General features: G+C 44.7%; 1 protein-coding gene across 2 annotated transcripts; it reads right to left on the reverse strand.

Annotated features, from left to right (window-relative positions):
- Positions 1–2,489: 2,489 nt before the first annotated feature.
- On the reverse strand, positions 2,490–10,210 carry LOC148481509 (uncharacterized). 2 transcript variants are annotated; one of them, XM_088453462.1, is made up of 4 exons: positions 9,418–10,210; positions 7,575–7,703; positions 5,028–5,132; positions 2,490–3,982 (listed from the first exon to the last, which is right to left on the reverse strand). In XM_088453462.1, exons 1-4 carry the CDS (start codon positions 10,085–10,087, stop codon positions 3,402–3,404), a joined length of 1,485 nt encoding a protein of 494 aa, XP_088309588.1. In that variant the 5' UTR covers positions 10,088–10,210; the 3' UTR covers positions 2,490–3,401. The 2 variants fall into 2 exon arrangements, with proteins under 2 accessions (XP_088309588.1, XP_088309587.1); XM_088453461.1 differs by having other exon boundaries at positions 7,569–7,703.
- Between the last annotated feature and the right edge of the window lie 923 nt (positions 10,211–11,133).

An 11,133-nucleotide genomic window follows, 5' to 3' on the forward strand; every position in this document is an offset into this window, starting at 1 on the left:
CACTTAGGTGAAATTAATCAAACCATGGAGAGAGATAAAGTGGAGAATCTGCCCAAGGCTTGATACATCTCCTCCTTGGACTACTGCAATGCTCTCTACCTGGATCTCCCAGCAAATAGAATTGCACCGCAGATGGTCAAAAAAAAAAAATGCAACGACCGGACTGTTACCCAACTATCCCCATTTCTCCCACAGAACACCCATTCTCTAGTACCTTCATTGCCTGCCTGTAATTTGGCAAATCTATTTCCAGACTTGATCATTGACTTTCATAGCTCTACATAACCAGGTTACAAGATTCTTGAAAAAGCTTCGGATTCCCTACACTGCCACTTTCTTACTTTAATCCTAGTCGGATATAAAATTAATGTGGCCTTGCCCAATTGAGTTTACAATCTAAAAGGTGGAGGAAACACTTGCTATATCATTTCCATATCCTTGGATACGGTCAAACTTGGTGGATACAGATACTTTTGCTAGCTCCTGGCTATGGTCAGTTGACAACCAGACAGAGCAGTAACTTCTAGCAGCTTGCTATTATAGGTACAGTGCTAGTTCCTGGCTTCTAGTAATAGGAGATGCGGCACTAGAACCTGGCCCAGATCAGTGGGGAATGACCTACACTGTACTAGTTTCTGGCTCCAGGCAGTTGCACCCAGGAGTGTTCACCCCTGGAGGAAGAGGAGATGTCGCTTATTTGCAGGATATTGCAGTTGGAGAAGGGGTTCATCGCAAAGCACTTTACAGTAACTACTCCATAATTATTTGTTCTTGGGGTCAGTTCTGTTTCCATTATTGCTGCAGTTGTTAGACTAGTTGGGTGGTACACTAACTAGTAGCTAGTCAGTCAAGGGTGCAACATAAAGATGGCACTGCTTGGCCTTTCGGAGTATTGCTTTTCCCCTCATAGTATTTGTGTGAACCAGGTGAGACACTGTCTGAAACATGTGGGAAATAGACAGCAAAGGTGTTTGAGGCTCTTGCGCCAGTAATAACATTGCACCAACCTCGTAAAGGGTGCCACGACCAGTACTCGCTCTTTTATCTTTCCTCTACAGTTGTTTCAAATCTCGCTCCAGAACTACAAAACAGTTGCATAAGATCCTGAAGGTGAATGTGAGAATGACCAGTAAGCAGCCCTTCTACACTCACATACACAGCAGCACTAGTTAATTTCTCTGGGTAGTTGATGATTACAGGCACAGCGCTAATTTCCAGCTCCAGTCAGCAGTACTTCTCCTTGTATTGTGACTGTAAATGGAAGTAGTAACTTCTGTCTGGCACAGAGGAGGGAGTGGAAGGAATATAGTGGCAGCGAGGCAAGTACCTAATTTTGCTATCCTTAGTATTGTACGTCCCAAGATTACTTTCTCACATTATCTCCTGGAAGGAATGGTCCTAGGTAGTCCAAAGGTATTAGTAGCCAGGACTTTCGGGGCAATACTTACTAGTTATCCACAAGTTGGAAAGAGTATCGATCAAAATTTCACAATTGGCGCATTCCTACATAAAATATATGCAGCATGTCTTTATTTTATCCAGTTCATAAAAGATCTACAGAGTTATTCCCAGTGAATTATTAGCATATTGTGCACATTGTCCCACTCTCTGTTCCTGGCAGAACAGAAGGGAGCAATCTTTTCTCTTAATATTCTATTACTATTTAACAAATTAAAAGTTATGCAACTTGCTCACATTCTTTAAACCAACTCACTTTGTTGTAAGGAATGTCAATCTGGTGGCAGCCCCAGCCTCAAGGTAGTGAGGCTCCATTCCGGAGACCCTTAATTTCATCCCATGATAGACCACTACCTCTTCATTCTCCTAGCTGGAGAACCTAAACCAGCAGCAAAGTCAGCCCCATTTCTTGGTCCCAGGTCTATTCCCTTTGAAAAGGTTCTGGAACAAATCATTTACAGTGCTAGGGCTTTCAAGGCTTCTGATGTTGGTACCATGATGATATGTGAGTGGGCTTATCTCCTTCTACTATATGTGATTTTCCTGAAGCCTTGGATCATCTAGAGTCAAAATAATAAAATTGTTAAGGTCTCTCGGAAAAGATATTTAATTCATAATGTGTTGTCCAAGCAGTTTTTATAGTTGCTTCCCCAATTAGAGCTTTGGTGGAGGGTCCTACTTGAGATTGCAAACCATTATCTCGATTTTTTTATCAAGTCATCCACTATTACAGGGTGTTTCTGCTAATAAGATGGTTCTAACCTGTAACCATGAGAGTACCCATATTAGACCCTATAGTCGCATGTTTTTAAATTGTGAGCAAACATTCCAGGATGCATCCAAAAATGAGGCTCTACAAGGATCAGCAATAACTACCAGCTACTGGGGCAGTTTGTATACTGGCTGACAGTAGTGCTCTGGAGGATTTTGTGCCTTTTCCTAAACCTCCTAATGGCAGAAACCTTGACACACAAAAACTTAACAACAGTAAAATATATATAGAAAAACGAGGAGACATGGGTAGGGTGGAATGAAAACTTTTTTATTGAGACAGTTTGGTAGCAGGCAAAAGCACAAGCAAACACATGAAAGCCCATGATGTGATTGTACTAACATTAGCCAACCAGGGGGATCATACCACTCACCCCTGCGTAAGATGGTCACCAAATGAGTGCCTTCTCCCTTTACTGTATACTTGTGAATTTGGACCCCCTTTTAGGTGGTTTCCAGGATCCCCATGCGGGTGATATCACCAAGTATATGCTCCAAATTGCACTTCGACCCAACATTTATAGCATTGCCCACAGTTTGCCATGCTCCATCGCCTCAAAAACACTGGCAACGTAAACTAGACAACACCATGAACAAAAACAACAATCTGGGAAGATCGCGCGGGAAATTCTTCTGATGATGGAGGCTTAAAGCAGGCCACTTCCTTCCCCTTTGTAAAGGTTAAGGAAAAAAAAAATCCCCCCCCACTCTAACTGGTTGGCCAGGTGACAATATAAACCCTGATCAGCAAATGTAACCCTACCCTAACCAAAACTGCCATTTTATGTACCACCCAGGTATTGCCTTGTTGGTTTAATTTTCCTCATGCCCTTCAGGTTTCTCTAAACCCCCAAACTGCTGAAACCCTGTCACACAATAAAACCATGAAATATGGATATGGAGAAATTGAAACTTGTTTAATAAAAACAGTTTTTACATTTTTTAAATTTGGATAATCGAATATTGATAAGCTTGGCCAAACTGGTGGCAGACCAAGCAAACAGATGAAGGCCCATGATGCGATTCTACTAACCAACATCAGGCATACAGGGAGTTAATTCTCTGCATACTGTATGCTTAAGAAATTGTATCCAGCTGGTATCAATGATCCCCATGCGGGTGATATCGCCAGTACATGCTCCAAACTGCGGAAACTAAGACCAAAACTCTGTCTAACTCGCTAAACTATCTATAGCCTTCACCATCCCCCTAAACAGTTCCTCCAGAAAAAGGCCAATACCCTCATCAGACAAAAGCACGCCACCCGGTCTGTAAAGATAATCGTACCTGTAGCGCAACATGTGATGTTGCACTACCAAGCCACCATGACTCAAAACAAAGCGACCTACAGCTGCATTGACCTTTTTGCGAGCCTCATCAAGCTTGGGACCACTAGAAGGTCTACACCAAAACCTTCGGGGAATGATATCTGACCAAATGATCTTGATCCCTTTCCATGACTCCACCAGCCATTGTACATCAGCTTTAATGGCCAGGATTACACCCACAGACTTAATGTTACCTAAATCATCCCCGCCTAGATGTATCACCAAAACGCGGGGGATGCCAAAACGAGCTGCTGTGTCAGACAGGACCTTACGCAACCCGGCACATTCAAGCCCCGGGACTCCCACCCAACGAACTTGATGGGCCCAAGGGAAAATGGAAGAATCCAGAGCCGAAGGATGCCTAGCAGCCCAATAAACATATGAATGCCCCACCACCCAAAGGGACTGAGAATCCAAGCCAGGACCTGCAGGAACAAACACATAAAAAGGTAGTGAGAAACTATAAATGAAAACAAAACACACAACAATACCTCACACACGTGTGATATAGTCAGGGAAAGGGAAACAAGTGCCCCACCCCACCCCCAAAAAAAAGTGGAAAACAAAACTCATACTATAATTTTATTTATTTATTTTTTTAGGGTTGGTAAAAAAAAAAAGCCAAAATCCCATTTATCCCTCACAGATATGTGATCTGTGATCTGTGATGAGAAGACCTCGGGGTCAATCAACGCAGGGGTGCTCACGACTAGCTGATCAGCACAAATATACTTATATGTCGAGGACTTCCATCGACCTAAGACCTTAATGGAAGACTCCGTTAAATCCATAGCTGCAGCCGATGACGCTACTCTGTTGTGGAAAGAATGGATACCAAATTTCTAGACCCAAACCCATCAAACATCTCCCCAAACTGGAACTTTGTCAGTAGCATTAAGTCACTGTGCACCGAACAAAAACCCCAAGCTAAGGGGCATAACTGAACACAACAAGTCACTCACATAAGAAAGCAGACCCTTTCATCTGTTTGTGCATGCAGAGTGACCCAATAACCACGTGCCAATTTATCCATCTTGGAATGCCGTATCTTACACAGTAGCGCAGATGGACCAACAAGAACATTCCGGAACAGCAAGCCAGCCTCGGCCAAAAACTTTGACAGACACCAACTCACTAATCCAGAAGGCCCTAAAGTAGCCTATAGCAAAAGGGAAATGGACAAAAGTGACTCCAAAACCATTGATAGCCACTGAAGCCAACCATTCAATTAAGGCCACCAAAAGCAGAATATCAATTGGATGACACTTATCAGGCAACGAAGGTGGCCAGCACTTAAGGGTCTTATGTATGAGGAAACTAGATGTACAGTAGGATTACACTCCGCATACAGCTGAGCAACGGAGGTGAGGCCCGAAAAAACAAAAAAACAAAACCACAGCTAGGTGCTTCCAGCTACACTCATACAGCTACTATATAACAGCCAGCATAGTACGAAACACCAGCTCTTACCTTGATGCATGTCAGAGTCCCGAAAGGATATCCATTTCTGCCAGGTATCCCAGTAAGATCTTTGGGCTGTGGGAGACAGAGACTTGTCTTCTAGAGCTTGATAAGCTGCCAAACAGAGGAATAGCATAAGTCCCCCAACAAGGCCTCATGAGGGGCTAACGAATGAAACCATCGACAATTAAAAATGGGAAAGATCAGCGCAATATAATTCTCTATCTGAGGGAAATGAGCCACCCTTAAATTTCTGCACCAGAAGGCAGTAGATTTGTTCCACCATAAAGCCACCCCACAATTCTAGTGCAACAACAATTGGGAAAAGGTCATGCAACACTAAATTTCTAGTGAATCCTCTGACCACCCGACTAGGGGAACAAGAGGAGACACACCAACACACAAACCCCTTGCAGCCAGCAGCATCCATAAACAGCTGTAGATGTCAAAAATTAGTTATACACCTTCAAATACTGAAACTGCCAAAACACGAAATCCATTTGCCGCAGGGTCACTAAGATGTCTCGCTCACTCACTTGCTCTCTTGGGCTGTTGCGGTGAGTGGTGCCTCTCAGACAGAGCTATGTGTGACTGGGCAGGTCGGCGTGCACGTCCATCACAGGAGGGGACAGTGCACTTTACACTGGTGTTATCTCACAGCTATAGCTCTGCAGCTCAGACTGGGCAGCAAGCTGCACGTGCAGACCCCTCTACCAGAGTAATGTGCAGCAGTGTCTGGGAGTGCTGCATTCAGGCCCTATGATAGGCAGCTGGTGACCTTGTCTGACCTCTTTGGTTACTATATGATTTTATTCTAAATCTGGAGCTTCATGCATATTTGTACTTATTACACCTGTAATTGAGGGAGGTAGATTCAAAAGGAAATTTGAGTAAAAATTACTTAATGCAAAGGGTAGTGGATAAGTGGAATAGCCTCCCATCATAGATGGTAGAGGCTAAGACAGTAGAGCAATTTAAATATGCCTGGGATAGGCATAATAATATCATTACAAAGAACTAAGGGTCACACATGTTTGAGGTTACCAAAAGGTTAAAAAAGGGCAGACTGGATGGGCCAAGTGGTTCTTATCTGCCATCACATTCTATGTTTCTATAAGATGCATCAATGGAAGCAACCAATTCTCTCAACATTCTCACTTTATCCAGAGGCAAATGGCTACCGCCTTCAATGATAAGTCAACCTGGTAACTGGGCCCTCAGTTTTCTCCTGTGCAATGGGAATGCCAAAAAAGTCGAAACAGGGCTTGGATCAAAAATATGAAATCTGAATAAAGCAGGGAATCACCGAGTCCAACAACCAAGAAATTATCCAGGTATTGTGCCACACTGTGTTTCTCCGTCCCGGCCACAATGCTCCAATACAGGAAGTGCTGAAGCACTCAAAAAGTGTGCAAGACACACCAATTCCAAAGCCTCATCAAAACATTGGTACGTGACCCGACAAACCTCCTCAGGGATGGCCGCATTCACAGAAGTAAAGTCAAGTGCTGTATTAGCCTAAACTTACCCACCTCCTTCTTGAGAACAAACACCATGGATGGCAAAACAAGTTTGATATAGGAGTGGTATGGAATGGACCACATTCTACCCAAGTGCACTTCCTTCTGCACCTTAGTCAACACAACTGCCAGCATATCTGCTTCTAATATCTTTTCCAACAACGGGCAACATACAACCTCCCAGTAAAAAACAAAAAACAAAACAGTGAACAGAATTTTGGTATCCTCTCAGTTAAGATACCATGCAAGCAACCTCACCATGACAGAAAAATAAACAGGAGAGAAAGCTATACTTAGGAAGAGCCTCGGCCAGAGCTTTGGCTGACGAGAGACACCAACTGGGTCCTAACAGTCACAGTTCATGCAGGAGTGATGAAAGGGACAGGCCCACACTGCCCTTTATTGAACATAGAGTATTCCCTCCCAGACAAAAGGAGTGTGGAGAGATTTGAAACTGTGACAAGTCACCTTCGCACAAGACCTTTATGAGGTTCTCCTCGAGGTTGCATGACATCAAGTCACAACTCCACATCCTTGCAACCAAAGTCAATCATATGTCTACCATCCTGCTTTCTGCCAATTTGGTAATCACAAAGGTGCCACATATCAACTTTCAGCCAGCTATACATCCATTGAATAAGATGAGGTACTTAATGACATTTAGGGCCTCCTCCATATGAGTCTCTAGATAGATAGCAGGCAGCTGCAATATAGAAGCCTCCCAACCAGTAATCATCAGTTTTCAATGCCTCCTCCCCATACCTGTCTTAGATTTAGCAGGCACAATGCTTTTTCTTTTTATGGGCAAATTTATCCACAAAGCGAACCTATCAAATTTTTCACTGGCCAGATCCCTTAAACCTTTCAATATAGCTGTATTGGGAGCAGTGCAGCACTTCAACCTATGCATCTCCAGGATTATCCACTCTATGCTTCCCACTAGCGCAAGCAAAGGATAGCTCAATATCACTGGATGAAGAAGTAGTAGGAAACAAAATGTCAGAAAAATTAGGTTCCATAGAAACTTAACTCTCACCAGGGTCCTGACCGTGGGCAACGAAGTGCCTCCTAGAATCCAGAGTAGCCGATAGCTGAGACTGATTACCCTGCGAACGACCCACATGAGCACCATACTGCATTTGGGATCTTGAAGGAACTGCAAAGTCTGAAATCGAAAAAAAAACAAAACATTAGAATCAAAAATGGACACACCCAAACCCACTAGATGGCAAGGTAACTGGAAGAGGAAGAGGAGGAGGAGGAGAAGACGACAAAAAGGAGGGATGCAGGGCAGAAACACCAATAGGAGGCGGCAAAAGTGGTAGTCCAATGGCAGGTGACTGGGGAAAAAGAGAAAAGTATACGGGGAGGTGCTGTACTAAAATATGGGCTATAGCTGCTAAATACGTAGCAGGAGCTGAAGCAAAAGGAGATGGGCAACAAATAGCAGGACCTGCATAAGAGCCAAAATGCCAGAAGCGTGTGAAGCAGATCCAGACTCTAATGGAGAAAGCAGGTTTAGCATAGAGGGGAAGGGGGGGGGGGGTCTGCCAGGCATGAAATCGGCAACAGCCTCTATCTTTACAGATGCAAGCAGTTGCGCTGACTCACCAGAGAGAAGGCATCATGGCCAGCAACCTCCTTGACAGAAGGCTGTGTGTCTGCCCACCATGATGAGCACCCGCTTCCCATCTCAGCAGAGGGCATTTGGCAACCTCACAGACCTGCCAGTGTGATTTCTGGACTAGGCTCATGGCATGATTATGGCAGTAGTATGCACCATCAGAACACTAGTGGGCGCACTACTGACTGATGGTCGCAACATACAATCTCCCTGACAGCCTCAGACGCACCAGAGGAAGTGAGCTCCGATGGGGCCACATTGTGGCAGCAAAGCAAGAAATGAGGGCAGACCACTCCTCGTGTGTAATAACACTCCCCTCAACTCTATTTGGCTGGCCAAGTGACATCACCAACCTTGGATAGAAAATCTACTCCTATACTAACCAAAACCTCCATTATGTGTACTACCCGTAATTTGCCTTGACAGTTTCATTTTCTTCAAGCCTAGTTAGCCTTCAGATTTCTCGTTGTAGACAACATTTTCCAGCACAAGTTACTTATAAACTTATTGAGCAACTTCCATTTTGCATTTACCTGATCAGTTGGGCCGCAAATTTATTACTTACCTCCGGCCTGGGGAAGTTGGAATTTCCTGCCCAGGTCTCCCCAACAGAAGAAGGTGCTCATCCTGTTAAGGCACACATATCAGCAGCTATAATCAGGTAATTGAGGGATTCAAGGGACCCCGCCCCAGCATTGCTCATGGTGGCACTGTGGAAAGAGTTGTCTTTTCTTTACTGCAAGAACTTTTTTTCTCAAGTGCAAGTAAACCTCCATCGTGATGGTGACACCACATGGTGACACTGCAGCTGCCAGTTGAAGGGGTATTGGATTTGGTGCACCAAATGGTTATCCATACAGCAGGGTCAAAACCCTATAGCATACTTGCGGACATTTGCTTTCGCCCCTCTGGAAGAAGCAGCTGACTACTGATGAGGGCATCAGCGAGTGCTCCTTTCCATTAGGCCAACCCTCTTGCAACGTAATGCTGCAAATTGCGGGTTTATGAGAAGGCAGAGCCAAAGTTATGCAATTCTCATTCTTATTGGCCCCTGCTCCCTCATCATTGACCCATGAATCACGGCAACATTTTCCTCGTCCATATAAATGGAAGTAGGCGGGATACATGAATAGCCACCTACTCTTCAGAAAATAAATGCCTTATGGTGATATAGAAGAAGCACCTCTTTTGTGTTTGCCTTAAGGAAATGTAGTATAGTATATGTGAGTGCTAACTACGAGTTACAATTTCTTACCCGAAACCTGGGCAGGGAGGCCAAGGTTCAATTCAGTAACACGACGATCCAATCTCCCTGCAGATGCACATTCTTGGCGGAACCTCTCAGTGTCAGACTTAGTTAGGTCCCTGGAGTGGGCCATAACTGGAACAGTCCCTCTGCCACTGATGTCGCTCTGCTGAAGTCCTGCTCCCATAGCCAGGTATTCATAGTCTGGCTGGGTGCCCGCTGAAGACCTAAAGCGGGGCTGCCCTAGATTGTCAATATAGCGCTCCCGCCCACACTGGGCCTGCATGTAGGTACGCTCAGTGACTGCAGTCGATGGTCCACAGTCCACTGAACGCTGGTAAGGCCTGTTGGATGAAACAGGTACATATTCCTCTCTCCAGTTATGCACAGTAGAAAAATCTGAGTCAGAGTTTAGGGTGTATAGATTCCTCCCAGGATTTACCAGGTCTAAATCCAGGCTGCGTCCAGCAACCGCTCCTGGAGGGTACCTGCAGGGGCTGGCGACTCTGCGCCTGGTTCTGGGAATTGGGGATGGACTCCGGCGGTCCAGAGGCCTAACCCTCCTAACAAATGCTTGGGGATTAGTGGTAGCTGTGCCATATGCCCTCTCTGGATGTTGACCTCTCACCAAGGCTGCAGCACGAATCTTGGCAAGCATGTCGTCCAGGGCTGAAGACATTATTGAAACACAGCAAAACACACGTGGGAGAGTTCAGAGCTATTAATTGGTGTGTGACTGTGTGTTAATGTAAGCCCCACCTTATCCTGTTTCACTAAGCCTCCCAGCATGCTCCACTATACCTTTTGTGAACACAAACAAGTTACCAGTAACACATTCATTGCTGGTAAAGCATGCAGGGAATATAGGTGGACCTGCATAAGCTCCAGGGCAAATTTGCAATGCAGCCTTCTCATCTGTTGTATTGGTCTTCTAGCTGCATTAAAAGGCAGTCGCAGCTCAATAAGATTTAACCAAAAGAATGACATGAAATGACTGAGCCAGCTGTGTGTGATTGAGGCAATATTATCATATAATGGATACACTTATATTTATATTTTATCATTTTCATGCAGACTCTCCAATGTACACTGTGTCCTTTGTACCTCATATAAACAAAGGCAGGACAAACCTCCCATATACTTCGGCTCAGTGACATGTATTAGCACCCAGACAATACATGGGAGCTGCTGGATCCTGCAGAGGGACAGTTACAAGACCCCCTGTTGGCATGTTCTATTTATGGAACAAACATGGATCTCACTGTACAGTTTTTCTCCCCCAAAGACAAGGACAAGAAGGCACCAGGGATCACAGATTGGAAAAGAAAAACAACATAGCAGTGGAAATGTCATTGAAGGAAGCAATTAAACGGTTAAGCTGCTATCTCTGCAATGTAGGCTTGTTCTCTGGCGCTGAGGGGTGTGCACAAAGAGTCAAGGCTGTCAGTTTATGTGAGGGAGAGGGAATTGTTTCTGCAGCGTGCAGGAACTGAGAGCACAGGCTCATCACCCGGACAAGGGATCAATAACTAATTTCACTGCAGCAGCACGAGTGCTTTTCCAATAATTGTAAGCCAGCAACGGGGATTGAGGCTCACACCGGCCCCACACCAACCTGCATACGATCAATCCGCACACCTCTCCTGGGGCAAAGAAAAACTACCTTTCTCTCTCCTTTCTATGTTGTGTCGGTGCATGTTTTAGCACATTATATATATATTAGGG

This window comes from Taudactylus pleione, unplaced genomic scaffold, assembly GCF_031769625.1.
Source record: "Taudactylus pleione unplaced genomic scaffold, aTauple2 ptg000579l, whole genome shotgun sequence".
Taxonomy (NCBI): domain Eukaryota; kingdom Metazoa; phylum Chordata; class Amphibia; order Anura; family Myobatrachidae; genus Taudactylus; species Taudactylus pleione.